This window comes from Eretmochelys imbricata, chromosome 16, assembly GCF_965152235.1.
Source record: "Eretmochelys imbricata isolate rEreImb1 chromosome 16, rEreImb1.hap1, whole genome shotgun sequence".
NCBI classification, from domain to species: Eukaryota; Metazoa; Chordata; order Testudines; family Cheloniidae; genus Eretmochelys; species Eretmochelys imbricata.
In genome coordinates, this window is record NC_135587.1 from 27245825 (window position 1) to 27261635 (window position 15811).

The window sequence follows — 15811 nt, forward strand, 5'->3', positions numbered from 1 at the left end:
CATGGAGTCACCACCCAGTACCAAGCCATTCACCTCAGTCTCCTTATCTGTACCTCCAATGTCCAACGGAGATTCAAAACCTCCCCTAGTCATTACCACACTCACTCAGATTATGCTCCCTCCCGCCATCAATCCAGACTTTCCCAGACATATTTTCACTCTGGACCTCAACCCCCATGGTATGACCAACCATAGGCTCTGCCACCAATGCCTTTTCCACAGTCCCAGTGGCCTTATGGGATCCACGGACAGCTTATAGGCACCATGCCTCCTGGACATCCAGTGTCACCACCAGGAATCTGTGATGTGCTCTCCTTCTTCCTCTACATCTAGAGCCTCAGAGCCTCCTGAGGAAATTTATGAACCACAGGAGATTGGGCTAGAAGAGGAGATAGTCCACCAACTATTTTCTCTTCCTTCCGTCCAGATGAGGCAGTGATGCCCCCTCCTTCATCTATGGCAAACGACTTCACGTTCAGGACCTTACAAAGCGGGTGGCAGATACACTACAAATCCCTCTTGAGGAGGTGAAGGACACCCACCATATGCTGCTGGACATTTTACATACATCCTCCTCCTCCTCGAGGATCGCCCTCCCCATTAATGAGGTGCTTTTGGATCCAGCCAAACTCATTTGGCAAACACCAGCATCAGCCACACCAACTTGCAGATGGGCTGATAAGAAGTATTATGTCCCCCACAAGGAATCAGAGTTCCTCTTCTCCCACACGCCACCTAATCCCATTGTAGTGGATTTGGTGATCTCCCATGGCCACCGGTACTATTCAAAATCCGCCCCTTTCTATAGGGATTGGAAGAGACTTGACTTGTTTGGGAGGAAGGCCTGTTCTTCTGTGACTTTACAATTTCAAATTGCAAACTTACCAAGCTCTAGCAGCCAAATACGATGAAACGAATTACACCAAGCTTAACACCTTTATTTACCACCTGCCAGAGTCACACAGAGACCAGTTTCAGGCCATCGTACAGGAGCGGCTGTTAGTGGTGAAAACAGCAATCCTGACTGCACTAGATACTGCAACCCTTTTGATTTTGAAAATGATCGTGATGCAATGAGCATCGTGGCTGCATCTTCTGGAACTGCTGAAGGAGGTTCAGATGAGAGTTGAGGACCTCCCCTTTGAAGGCCCAAAGACCATTGCTGCGCTCCAGACTCTGAAGACTCCAGAGCCACACTACAGTCGCTGGGGATCTAATACACCTGGATAAAAAAGGAAATTTAGGACTCAGTCCTCCCAAAAGTTGCATCCACCCCAGTACCCATCATAGCACTTCTGTGAGCCACAATGAAAAAGGTTCAAATTTCAGAGGTGCAAACTATTAGGCCCTCAATCCTCCACGTCACAGCCTTCCATCTTGAAATACCAATTTTGATGCCTTGTTTGAGGCCCTGAGAGACCACTCCCTATGACTAAGGCTGCGAGTTTGTCACAGAGGTAATGGAAGTCAGGGATTCCGTGACTTTCCGTGACTTCTGCAGCAGCTGGTGCTGCTGACTGCAGGGCCGCCTGAGCAGCTCAGGCAGCCCCGGGGCTAGCCGCATTGGCCACTGCTGTGGCAGTCTTGGGCCACTGACCCCTCCCCCTCCCGCAGCAGCAGGAATTTGAGTGTGAGAGGGGTCTCAGGGCTTGGGGTTGGGGTGCGGAAGGGGGTGAGGGTTCTAGGTGGCGCTTACCTTGGTGGGGGGGGCTCCCCAGACGCGGTGACATCCCCAGCTCCTAGGCAGAGCAGGCACACCACCAGCCCCCCCTCCATCCCCCCATGGTTCCTGGCCAATGGGAGCTGCAAAGCCGGCACTTGGGGTGGAGGCAGCGTGCAGAACTGCTTTGCTATGCCTCTGCCTAGGAGCAGAGGGAGGGGGATGTTGCTGCTTCTGGGGAGGCGTGGAGCCAGGTAGGGAGCCTGCCAGCCCTGGCAAACCTCTCAACCCCAGCACCAGTGGGGGGTCCCAGGCTGCGCGCCGCCCCCCTGAGGACTAGCGGTGCCCTCCCCAGGCAACCCCCCCCCACAGCACCCTCAACGCCTCCCGGGCCACCACCCATGTCCCCTCCCCATGACATTATTTCTCACTACAGATGCATCCCTCATAGGTTGAGGTGCACATCTCAGCAACCTCACAACTCAGGGCAAGTGGTCATCCATGGAGGCGCATCTCCACATCAACCTCCTCAAACTCAGAGCAGTCAGGATTACTTGCATTCACTTTCTTCCACTGATCAGAGGTACACACACAAAGTTGATAGCAGACAACATTGCATGCATGTACTACATAAATTGTCAGGGCGGCACCCTGTGTGCGGAAATGGTAAAGCTATGGAACTGGTGCATTTGCCACAATGTTCTAATATCAGCATCCTACCTAACGGGAGAGCAGAACACAGCAGCGGACACTCTGAGTGGCAAAGTGGGAAATGAACCCAACAGTGTGCCACAACATATTCTATCAATGAGAGACACTGATGATAGACTTGTTTGCTGCATATCTGAACAAGTGCCCATGCTATTGCTCCAGGGCTACCTTGGACAGCACTGATTAGGTGGCATTCTTCTTCTTCCATGAGACAAGGGCCTTCTATATGCCTTTTTTCCATTCCCTCCGCTGTTGAAAGTCCTGTTAAAAATAAAAAGAGAAAAAGTAAATGTCATACTAATTGATCCCACCTGGCCGAGATAAATGTCATATCCGTACCTGTCACAGCTTGCAAGATGTCCACTAATTCCTCTTCAACTCACTCCTTACCTCCTCTCACAGAACAAAGGGCACATTCTCCATCCCAACCTGCATATATTCTGTCTCAAGGCTTGTCTCCTTCGTGGTTCTAACACATAGAGAGTTCCTGCTCCTTGGAGGTACAGGAAGTGTTACTACACAGTAGAAAATGGGCTACCCATTGTACTTACCTGCAAAAGTGGACTAAATTTCATGTTTGGTTAATTTCCTGACAAATTACCCCACCATTTTCTACCCTTCCCATGGTGTTGGGCTACATAGTTGTTCTCAAGAGGTCGGGCCTATCCCTCAGTTCACTCAACATACACCCGGTGACCATAGCAACTTTCCATCAACTAATAAAGGGATACTCAGTTTTCTCCCACCCAGTTACAAAAAGATTCCTTAAGGGCATAGTGAACCTCTCTCCCCAACCCAGACATCCCATTCCAACATGGGACCTATATCTGGTTTTAAAGAGCGTCACTAGTTTTCTCTTTTACCTATGGCCATTTGCTCGCTCACATATCTGTCAATGAGGACAGCATTTCTGGTAGCCTTCGCTTTGGCAAGGAGAATAGGAGAAATAGTGGCGCTAATAATGCACCCCCCTTTTACAATATTCTTTAAATCAAGGTTACTCTTTGGCCCCACGCAAAGTTCATCCCCAAGGTGACCTCATCTTTTCACATAAACCAGTTGATTCACCTCTCAAACTCTTACCCTAAGCCTCACCGTGATAACAGGGAGGCCATACTGCACACACTAGACATTAGGAGAGCCCTGGCCTTTTACCTGGACAGGACGAAGGCCTTTAGGAAATCTCCTAAGCTTTTCCTTTCCATTACGGAAAGGTCTAAAGGCTCAGTGATATCAGCCCAGAGGCACTCCAAATGGGTCTTGAACTGTATTAAGCACTGCTATCATGTTTGCATTGTGGTACCTCCATCTGTAATCTGCACGTAGTCCACGAAGTTGGTTTCTTCCTCTGTCACCTTCCTCAAGAATGTCCCTATCTCGGAAATCTGCAGAGCTGAGGTTTGGGCGTCTGTTCATACGTTCGCAGAACACTATGCAATTACTGGAGACTCTGCTTCATTTTCAGCTCCACAGTACTGTCATCCATAACAGACTTGATGCCGAAGCACCACCCTTCCATTGAGGATACTGCTCGGGAGTCACCTACAGTGGAGCACCCATAGGGACACTACTCGAAGAAGAAGAGAAAGTTACTCACCTTTTGCAGTAACGATGATTCTTCGAGATGTGTGTCCCTATGGGTGCTCTGCAACCCGCTCTCCTCCCCTCTACTTCAGAGTTCTTGATAGGGACTCCGCGGCACAGAAGGAACAGGGGGTGGTTTGCCCATGCAGCGCTAATTAGCCTTGAGACAGATGACGGGGCAGGGTGTGGAGGGAAGAGTGCACGTGCTGGCTGAACAGACACTGCTACCAAAGATCTCCAAGCAGAAATGCAGGGAGGAATGGAGCATCCACAGGGACAGACATCTCCAAGAACCATTGTTACTGCACAAGGTGAGTAACTTTCTCTTCTTGAAGTGATTTGCATTGTTTATTGGACTGTTAAAACATGTTTAAAGAGCATCAAAGAACGAGAGACTTTGTATAAATTAAATGAACTTCAAACTGGACATTTCAACAACTAACAGAATGTTGCTGGAGAAACTGCAATTTGAGCAAGCATAATTGCGAAGTTGGCCAAGGGATGCACCACAAAGAGGCCCTGAAAAGTGACTTGCGGCTCACCAGAGCAAACTATCCGATGTTCAAGTTATGTCCCAAGATGGTTGTACCAACAGCTATGCCCTAACCTGCCTTACACAAACTAGTGTGACAAGATGTGTGTCAAGATATGTGGCAGAAAGAAACTAGAAGGTTCCAGCCCCACTTGCAAGCACTAAAAAGGTGATGCTTCATTTCCTGATTGCATGGTGAGAGGAGGCCAGCTCTCATTGCGGTAGGACCTTTCGAATTTTTGGCAGAGTATGGGTTGCCATCTGATTTGGTCCATGCCAGCACTTCCAAAAAGAGATAACAAGTTATCCCAACAGAGATGGGATAAAATGGTCTTTTTCTGTTAGCACATTGTTTCTGAAAAGCTGAACACAACTGGAAGGGAGAAGACTGAGGTGCTGGGCTGACCACCTGGGAGTCCTGCTTTTGATATCAAGTTCATATCTCAGGCACATTTAACTGTCTCTTTCTATTTTCAGTAATTCAGGTTGCCTGTTAGTACACTGAGAAAAAACTATAATTCATAGAATCATAGAATATCAGGGTTGGACGGGACCTCTGGAGGTCATCCAGTCCAACCCCCTGCTCAAAGCAGGACCAATCCCCAGTTAAATCATCCCAGCCAGGGCTTTGTCAAGCCTGACCTTAAAAACCTCTAAGGAAGGAGTTTCTACCACCTCCCTAGGTAACACATTCCAGTGTTTCACCACCCTCCTAGTGAAAAAGTTTTTCCTAATATCCAACCTAAACCTCCCCCACTGCAACTTGAGACCATTACTCCTTGTCCTGTCCTCTTCCACCACTGAGAATAGTCTAAAACCATCCTCTCTGGAACCACCTCTCAGGTCGTTGAAAGCAGCTATCAAATCCCCCCTCATTCTTCTCTTCTGCAGACTAAACAATCCCAGTTCCCTCAGCCTCTCCTCATAAGTCATGTGTTCCAGATCCCTAATCATTTTTGTTGCCGTTCGCTGGACTCTCTCCAATTTTTCCACATCCTTCTTGTAGTGTGGGGCCCAAAACTGGACACAGTACTCCAGATGAGGCCTCACCAACGTCGACTAGAGGGGAATGATCACGTCCCTCGATCTGCTCGCTATGCCCCTACTTATACATCCCAAAATGCCATTGGCCTTCTTGGCAACAAGGGCACACTGTTGACTCATATCAATTGTCTCCATCCTTCACGCCACCTGTATTTGCAGTGTAAACTCTGCTATGAACAGTAACAAAAATGAAAGCTGATGACTCAGCAAAGATCTGGTGATAAGTAACACAGTGTGATAACCCAAATCAGTCAAATGACCATTTTCTGAAACTGGTAACTAATTATTAAGGAAGTGTACCTGCTTGTGTCTGTACTTTAAAGATGGTCAGAGTTAGTATGTCTCCTTGTTTTGTAACAGGTTCAAATCAAGGTTGTAAAGTGATCTGAAACTCAACAAGTTACTGTTGTTAACTAAGATTGTTGAACACTCTGTATATTTACCATAGTTAATCGCTTCATAATGCCTTTCAAATTTTAGGTGCACACAGTCATAAAACAGACTAAGCGTACAAGCTTCTTGAACTGCACTCATAAGAACATAAGAATGGCCATACTGGGTCAGACCAAAGATCCACCTAGCCCAGTATCCTGTCTTCTGACAATGGCCAATGCCAGGTGCCCCAGAGGGAATGAACAGAACAGATAATCATCAAGTGATCCATTCCCTATTGCTCATTCCCAGCTTCTGGCAAACGGAGGCGAAGGACACTATTCCTGCCCATCCAGGCTAATAGCCATTGATGGACCTATCCTCCATGAATTAATCTAATTCTTTTTTGAACCCTGTTATGGTCTTGGCCTTCACAACATCCTCTGGCAAGGAGTTCCACAGGTTGACTGTACATTGTGTGAAGAAATACTTCCTTTTATTTGTTTTAAACCTGCTGCCTATTAATTCCATTTGGTGAACCCTAGTTCTTGTGTTATGAGAAGTAGTAAACAACTACTTTCTCTACACCAGTCATGATTTTATAGACCTCTATCATATCTCCTCTTAGCCTTTTTTTTTCCAAGCTGAAAAGTCCCAGTCTTATTAATCTCTCCTCATGCGGAAGCTGTTCCATATCCCTAATATTTTTTTTGCCCTTTTCTCAATCTTTTTCAATTCCAATATATCTTTTTTTGAGATGAGGGAACCACACACAGTATTCAAGATGTGGGCATACCATGGATTTATTTAAAGGCAACATTATATTTTCTGTCCTATTATCTATCCCTTTCTTAATGATTCCCAGCATTCTGTTCTTTTTTTTGACGGCTGCTGTACATTGAATGGGTGTTTTCAGAAAACTATCCACAATGTCTCCAAGATCTCTTTCTTGACTGGTAACAGTTCATTTAGACCCCATCATATATGTATAGTTGGGATTATGCTTTCCAATATACATTACTTTGCATTTATCAACATTAAATTTCATCTGCCACTTTGTTGCCCAGTCACCCAGTTTTGAGAGATCCTTTTGTAGCTCTTCGCAGTCTGCCTGGGTTTTAACTATCTTTAGTAATTTTTTGTCATCTGCAAATTTTGCCACCTCACTGTTTACCCCTTTTTCCAGATCATTTATGAATATGTTGAATAGGACTTGTCCCAGAACAGACTCCTGGGGGACACCACTGTTTACCTCTCCATTCTGAAAACTGACCATTTATACCTACCCTTTGTTTCCTATCTTTTAATCAGTTACCAATCCATCAGAGCCCCTTCCCTCTTATCCCATGGCAGCTTACTTTGCATAAAAGCCTTTGGTGAGAGACCTTGTAAAATGACTTTCTAAAAATCTAAGTACACTATATCCACTGGATCCCCACTCAGTCTGTCATAAATGTAGAAGTTCATGTTAAAGGAGTGTGGGGAAGTAGGTTAAAAGGATTGACTACTATAGATCCACTGGGAAGGAGACCTGGGTGAACTGGCATGTATTTAATTAACCAAATTGTCTTGCACTTTAACTTTGTAGGGCGGGGGGGTGGGTTTCGTTTTACATTTTGCTTTTGTTTTTTCTTTCTCCTCTGTTTGGAGGGACTCATAATCAAAAATCTAAATAAAGTCACCTTTCCTATATAGTGATTGAATATAGGTGTTGTTTTCTGTAGTGGTTGTGTGATTTGATTCTGAAAATCTGAATGATTATATTGACCAGTTTTCTAGTTTGTTAGCCAAATCCTAGTCCACTACTGTTTTTGTTGTCTTATATCCTGTTCTATCAGTTATTCAGGATATTTAATTGCACTTTATAAAACTAAATTAATCTCTCAAGTCCTTTTGTTTAGTTAAGCCATTGAAATTAAAGAAAAGTGGTGTGGGTAATGAGTTCAGCAGTTGATTGTCTAATACCACGTCTTTCTTACAAGACTTGTATCTTTCCTGCTCCTAACCTGCATTTTCTTTAGAGAATCGAGACAGTTTATAGATGTTTAATATAATAAAGGTGGGGCTTTTTACGTTAAATTCAGATGTATACGTTTCTTTATAGGTCAGTTTCTGGGTTGTACGAGAAATTTTAACAGCACAGACCTTAAAAATAAGGGCAGAAATATTGAGCCATTTTGTGAAAATAGCTAAGGTAAGTGTGCATTATTATGATTATTATTATTCAAAATATTCTTTTTTTGTCTGTTTCTCCACTCATATCAACTGTCTCTTTAGACCACTGAAGAATAAAATTCTTGATAGCACAGCTCCTGCTATCCCACTAAGTACTTGGTCATTGTGATACACAATGTGACCACCACAGACTGATCTGCTTGTACATAGCTAGGTACAATGGGCAGTGAGCTTTTTTAATTGGCTTCTGCTACAAATATTCTAGTTTAGCGTGTTTACAAGTTTAAAGGTGATTCATCTTGCTGCTATTATGCTGTTGAGCTGCGTTGGAGCCATGGCCAACATAATTACCAAAACAAATTTTTGTTGCTAGCATTAGAGTTGGTTGGAAAAAAATCATTTCCTCACTGAAAATTTTGACCAAAAAATTGTTTTCATCAACATTTTCCACAGAAAATTTAGAATTGATGGCAAAACATTGAAAGCCAAAATGTTGTGGCTAAAAACTGGAATATTTCTATTTTGACACGCTGTCATAGAGCCTAATGAAGGTGGAATTCTGATGCCTGATCCTCCCATTCTCTGCTATAGGTAGGTCTCACAGTTAGATGACAGTTTTTGTGATGCACCACAGTGTCACCTTTTGGGACTTGTCTACATGCAAATTACTGCACAATAATCCAGATGTGAATTTGCACCAGTTTGCTGCTCAGTAATGTGCTGCATGGATACTGCTACTGTGCATTGAAAGTTCTGGAGTGCAGTTTGTCTCAATACACTTTCAAGTAGTCTAGTAGTAAGCTAAGCCATGCTCCACGACTTTCAGGACACTTTAGCTGTGTCCATCTGGACTCAACTGCGTGGCAAGCAGATGTGCTCTAGATTCATACTCTGGCTTTCTGTGCTGTAACTTCCCATGTAGACAAAGCCCTTGGTGAGGGGAGCTGTGCATCATGGGAAGATGTAGTCCTAATAGGGATTCAGGTCACAGAGGACAATTGGAGCATTAGGCATGTGATGGGGTGAGCTCTCCACACTAGGCCTGCAAGAGCTGGGCTGGGTCAGGTGGGTCCAGTCAGCTAATTAGGCTGCTTTAGGCTGAAGGCAGCTGGTTGGAAAGAGGCTCACTTGTGCAGGAACATGCAGGGCCTATAAAGCCAGGTAGCAGGCTACAGACTGGGCTGCTGAGAACGGGCAGTCCATCCCTGGGCAAAGGGAGGAGTGTTTGGGGGCAGCTGGGAAAAGCTGCAGGAAGGCAGGCAGCAGTCTTTCCTTGGGAAGTGGGAGGAGGGTTCTTGGAGTTGGTACACCCAAGAAAGAAGGGGAACCAGGTGTTGTAGGAAGTAGTCCAAGGGAGGAGCAGTGAGGGCAGAAAGAGGAAACCCAGAATTGCTGAGCTGAGGGTCTCTGGACTGGAACCTGAACAAGAGGGCAGGCCTGTGTTCCCCTACCAGCCACGGAGGGCGTAGTACTGGTGCAGACTGCCTAGGTCTGAACCTCATAAGTAGGAACATGGAGTGACCTAGCTGGAGGGCTAAGTCAGGAAGAGGATGCTGTGAGTCCTGGAGCAAGTGGAGCTGCAGACTAGAGTCAGAGTGACAGCATGCAAGCCGCGGACAAGGGTGTCGGCCGTGAGAGCTAATCCCCAGAGTGACTAGGAGGAGGCACCAGCACAGCGGTGAGTGGAGCACCCTATGACGAGGCATATGAGTTACAACTTCCCTGAGGCACCCTGGCAGCATTTCAGAAATGAAGCATTTTGGTTTTTGTTTCTTTCCTCGCCAGTGCAGCTGGAGGAGCCAGTTCTACTATCTTGTGCTAGAGTTTGTGCCCCTTGGTTTTCTGTGTCCTTCTCTGTTGGCACCCCCCACCCCTGCTTCCAGCCTACCAGGGAGGAGCAGCGGCCTCCTTTCCCATCCCTCTCTCCCCTTTTGTTTCCCTCCCTGCATTTTTGTAATTCTGTGATGATGGTCTGGCTGCTGTAATATCATTTTAGTGCACTACCCATATATATTAGGAGTTGTATATAAAATAATTATTTCTCTTACCTGACCTGAGAAACAAATGGATATTACTTAGTTTTTTAACACCTTAAGTACTGTTATCCACAGCTAATACTGGAAGTAAGAATGAGTGTACAGCCTCTTAAAATCTTTTTACAAATGAGTTATGTGAAAGTATTTCCCATTTTTCTTCGCTGCAGACATTGTGTTGTAGGAAACCTTTTTTTATATAACACAGTGTTGCTTCTGCTCCTTCATGCAGCACATAGTCAAACCATGGAACACATTGCCAGGGGATGTTGTGAAGGCCAAAAGTATAATTGGGTTCAAACAGAATTAGATAAGTTCGTGGAGGACAGGTCCATCAATGGCTATTAGACAAGATGGTCAAGGATGCAATCCCATGTTCTGGGTGTCCCTAAACCTTTGACTGCCAGAAGCCGGGACTGGATGATAGGGGATGGATAACTTGATAATTGCCCTGTTCTGTTTATACCCTCTGAAGCTTCCAGCACTGGCCACTGTCAGAAGATAGGATACTGGGTTAGATGGACCATTGGTCTGACCCAGTATGGCCAGTTTTATGTTCAGATGTTCTCAGTTGTTTTGGTGATTTTTACAGCAAGAAGTCTGCTGAAGAGAACTGTGACCACAGGCTGGGTTTTTAAACATGTTGGGAGGGGGGGGAAGCATTGTCTTTTTAAAAAAAAGATTACAACATTATTTTAACAAAAAGTCACTTTATTAATTCTAGACTACTTCATTCAACATCTTCGGTAACCATTGGAGGCCAAAGTTGAATCGTTTGGCCCAATTAAACATATATGTTTCCAGAACTATAGTATCATATGGTTAGAACTTGTTTTCAACAATAACACCAGAGTTACACTTAAAATAATAATAATAATAATTTAATTTTTTCCACTTCCAAAGAGAGAACCTTGCAAAACCCAAATTAGTTTTGTGAACATAGGAGGTACATCTAAGTGAGCTTTCACTTTGCAATGAGTTCAGGGCAAGCCTGGAATATCTGCAACATTTTTAAAGTGTAAAATGTCACCCAGATTAATAGAATTTCCCAAATTAGACACCATTTAGTACCCCTTGCTTTTGTTTTGAAGAATTGCACCTCTAGTTTGATTGTATTCAGTGTGATGGCTCTAAACAGCCATGAGAAAAGGTTAATTAATTTTTCCTTTGGTGTTGTTGCAGAAACTTCTAGACCTGAACAACCTTCATTCCATCATGGCTGTGGTATCAGCATTGCAAAGCGCACCTATTTTCAGGCTGACGAAAACCTGGGCTGTAAGTTAACTTGTCTTTATTTCAAATCTTCTCCCTTTTGTTATGGTGTATAATAATCCTGTGCTTTGTTGTCTAAACATCACTCGATTGCTGAGTTAGAGCTGAAGGAAGGAAGGAAATTTACCTTAGAAGTGATTTTGTGTGTGCACAGAGGTGACAGTAATCCGGCATGCCCCGGTGCGGGGTACTGGCAAGAGCTGGTGTGCCGTCCCGGGGTGGACTGGCTTCCCCAGGCGCAATTTAAAGGGCCTGCAGCTCCCAGCAGCAGCAGGAGCCCCCGGCCCTTTAAATTGCTGCCGGAGCCCTGGGGTAGCGGCGGCGGGGCTGGGGCGGCGATTTACCGCCTGAGGCGATAGCGACAGCCGAGCCCTGGGCCCTTTAAATCGTCCCTGGAGCCCCGCCGCTGCTTCCCCAGGGCTCCGGCAGGTTCCGGGGACAATTTAAAGGGCCCGGCGCGGTAGTGGCAGCCGGAGCCCCATCCCCGGAGCCCTGCTGCTGGAGCCCTGGGGAAGTGGCGGTGGGGCTCCAGGGACAATTTAAAGGGCCCAGGGCTCTGGTAGCTGCTACCATCTAGGGCCCTTTAAACCGCTGCCAGAGCGCCCGGCTGCCACTGTTACCCCGGGGGCAGGGAGGGAGGCACTTGCTGGTACAGGGTGGCCCGGGGCTGGCTCTGACCTCCCCCAGCCCCGCCCTTTCTGCCTGCGGTCCTGCCCCTTCTGGGGGCCAGAGCCGGCCCCAGCCCAGCCCCATACCGGTAAGTCCCTATACTTACTTTCACCCCTGTGTATGTGTGAACGAGAAATCTATAGTTTTATGGCAGTTAGTACAAACCATTGCGTTACATGTTTAACTAAAGCATAAGCTTAACTTGTTTGCGTTACTGTTATTTCCTTTCCCTGATTCGTTTGTCTCATTCATATGTTGTGCCATGTAATAATCTAGACTGTGAGCTCTTTGAGGCAATGACTTGTTTTTTGACTATATGCCTGTACAACATCTAGCATATTAGGGTCCTTACTTCTGGTTGGGGTCTCTACATATTATTACAGTACAAATAATAATTAATAATAAAAAGCTTTCTTAGGTAAGTAGTTCTATCAAGATATCAAGCAGGACTTTGTTCTTTTAAAAAGTCTTTCGAGCAATTTTTGTCAAAGTCCAGGTTAACAGACCAAAACATTTCCATACTTTAGGCAAGTCAAGCTTTCCCTTCAGTTCATTGTTTGTGTGTGTGTATATAGACAACATATACTATAATCCAAACTGTTTCTGGTGCTGAAAATCTTTATGAAAAGACACCTCCCCTCTTGTTCCATCTTACACACACATGACTTCCTGTGATGTTTTGGGGATCACCCAGACCAGTAAGGGGTTCTGTCACCACCTGCCCTGTAACTTTGGGTGCTGAAATGGTATGCAGCTATGGCTTAGAGCTCTAACAATGGTAGCCAGTCCACAAACATAAAGGTCTGACCCTGGCTTCCACCAGCCTACTTACGCCTTGCAGGCTTGACGCCAGAGCCCTTCCAATCTTGAGTCTTCCCAAATCTGTCCAAACCAAGTTCTCAACTACCAGACACTCAGACTTTTCCCCTCTTGGTTAATCACCCTCGAAGACATGAAACCTGCCTCCACTTACTAGTTCACTTTGGCACATACACTCCACACAGTTTTCACAACAGAGACTGCTTAGGGTAAAAGTAAACAAACTGTTTATTTACAAAAACACAAAAAAATCACAGATTCAAAGATGGAGTAGCAAGGGAAAGTGAACACATACAAGTTACAAAGGAAAAAAACATGAAGATGCAATATCAGGCTTCACAGTTCTAAGTTAGATACATTCCCTTTTCTAATACAAGTTACCTATTGCCTTTGAACAGTTTTCCAGTATACCCTCCGGCATAAAGTAGATCAAGCAATCACAGCCAGTCCCCCACTTTTGAGACTTTCCCTCAGTTCTGGATAAAAACTGGCTCCTCAGCCAGTTCTTTTAAAACTGTTGGATGCAAGTTATTGGGACTTGCTGATCTGAAAATGTTTAAATGTAATAGCTTTTATCCAGAAACGTTAGTGGAATGGAAAGAGTAGTGTCATCACCATCTGATGAGGCTGCATCATCTGTTTTTCCCAAATACAGAACAGAAATATTTATTGAACATTTCTGCCTCTTCTGCATTTTTATTGATAATGCTACCATTTCTATCTATTAATGGACCAATACCATGGAATCGTAGAATCATAGGACTGGAAGGGACCTCAAGAGGTCATCTAGTCCGGTCTCCTGCACTCATTGCAGGACTAAGTATTATCTAGACCATCCCTGACAGGTGTTTGTCTAACCTGTTTTTAAAAATCTCCAATGATGGAGATTCCACAACCTCCCTAGGCAGTTTATTCCAGTACTTAACCACACTGACAGTTAGGAAGTTTTTTCTAATGTCCAACCTAAATCTCCCTTGCTGCAATTTAAGCCCATTGCTTCTTGTCCTGTCCACAGAGGTTAAGAAGAACAATTTTTCTCCCTCCTCTTTGTAACAACCTTTTATGTACTTGAAAACTGTTATGTCCCCTCTCAGTCTTCTCTTCTCCAGACTAAACAAACCCAGTTTTTTCAATCTTCCCACATAGGTCATGTTTTCTAGACCTTGAATGATTTTTGTTGCTCTTCTCTGGACTTTCTCCACATCTTTCCTGAAATGTGGCACCCAGAACTGGACAGAATACCCCAGCTGAGGCCTAATCAGCCCAGAGTAGAGTGGAAGAGTTTCTTCTCATGTCTTGCTTACAGCACTCTTGCTAATACATCCCAGAATGATGTTCGCTTTTTTTTTTTGCAACAGTGTTACATTGTTGACTCATATTAGGTTGTGGTCCACTATGACACTCAGATCCGTTTCCGCAGTACTCCTTCCTAGGCCGTCATTTCCCTTTTTGTATGTGTGCAACTGATTGTTCCTTCCTAAGTGGAGTACTTTGCATTTGTCCTTATTGAATTTCATCCTATTTACTTCAGACCATTTCTCCAGTTTGTCCAGATCATTTTGAATTATAATCCTATCCTCCAAATGACTTGCAACCCCTCCCAGCTTGGTATCATCCGCAAACTTTATAAGTGTACTCTCTATGCCATTATCTAAATCATTGATGAAGATGTTGAGGAGAACTGGACCCAGAACTGATCCCTGTGGGACCCCACTCATTATGCCCTCCCAGCATGACTCTGAGCCACTGGTAACTACTCTTTAGGAATGGTTTACAACCAGTTATGCACCCATCTTATAGTAGCTCCATGTAGGTTGCATTTCCCTAGTTTGTTTATGAGAAGGTCATGCAAGACAGTATCAAAAGCTTTACTAAAGTCAAGATATACCACGTCTACCACTTCCTCTCTATCCACAAGGCTTGTTACCCTGTCAAAGAAAGCTATCAGGTTGGTTTGACACGATTTGTTCTTGACAAATCCTTGCTGACTGTTACTTATCACCTCACTATCTTCTAGATGTTTGCCAATTGATTGCTTTATTATTTGCTCCATTCTCTTTCTGGGTACAGAAGTTAAGCTGACTGGTCTGTAATTCCCCAGGTTGTCCTTATTTCCCTTTTTATAGATTGGCACTATATTTGCCCTTTTCTGGTTTTCTGGAATCTCTCCCATCTCCCATGACTTTTCAAAGATAATCGGCTAATGGCTCAGATATCTCCTCAGTCAGCTCTTTGAGTATTCTAGAATGCATTTCATCAGGCCCTGGTGACTTGAAGACATCTAATTTGTCTAAGAACTTTTTAACTTTTTCTTTCCCTATTTTAGCCTCTTTTGATCCTACCTCATATTCACTGACATTAACTATGTTACATGTCCAATCACCACCAACCTTCTTGGTGAAAACCGAAACAAAAGTCATTAACCACATTTCCGCATTTTCTGTTATTATTTTTCCCCCCCTCATTGAGCAATGGGCCTCCCTTATCCTTGGTCTTCCTCTTGCTTCTAATGTATTTGTAGAATGTTTTCTTGTTACCCTTTATGTCTCCAGCTAGTTTGATCTCGCTTTGTGCCTTGGCCTTTCTAATTTTGTCCTTGCATACTTGTGTTATTTGTTTATATTCATCCTTTGTAATTTGACCTAGTTTCCACTTGTTGTAGGACTCTTTTTTTGAGTTTCAGATCATTGAAGATCTCCTGGTTAAGCCATAGTAGTCTCTTGTCATATTTCCTATCTTTCCTACACAGTGTGATAGTTTGCTCTTGTGCCCTTTAATAATGTCTCTTTGAAAAACTGCCAACTGTCTTCATTTGTTTTTCCCCTTAGACTTACTTCCCATGGGATCTTACCTAGGAACTCCTTGAATTTGCTAAAGTCTGCCTTGAAATCCATTGTTTTTATTTTGCTGTTCTCCCTCCTACCATTCCTTAAAATCATG

The 15811-nt window shown here is 44.4% G+C and overlaps 1 protein-coding gene across 2 annotated transcripts in view; it reads left to right on the top strand.

The window, feature by feature from the left end:
* The window catches only part of RALGPS1 (Ral GEF with PH domain and SH3 binding motif 1), a 391212-nt gene that overhangs the window by 96677 nt on the left and 278724 nt on the right, over positions 1 to 15811 (top strand). For both annotated transcript variants that reach the window (XM_077835616.1, XM_077835617.1), the window contains 2 exons: positions 8008 to 8097; positions 11294 to 11386. In XM_077835616.1, the coding sequence (XP_077691742.1) occupies positions 8008 to 8097; positions 11294 to 11386 (183 nt within the window). The remainder of the gene's footprint in view (positions 1 to 8007; positions 8098 to 11293; positions 11387 to 15811) is intronic.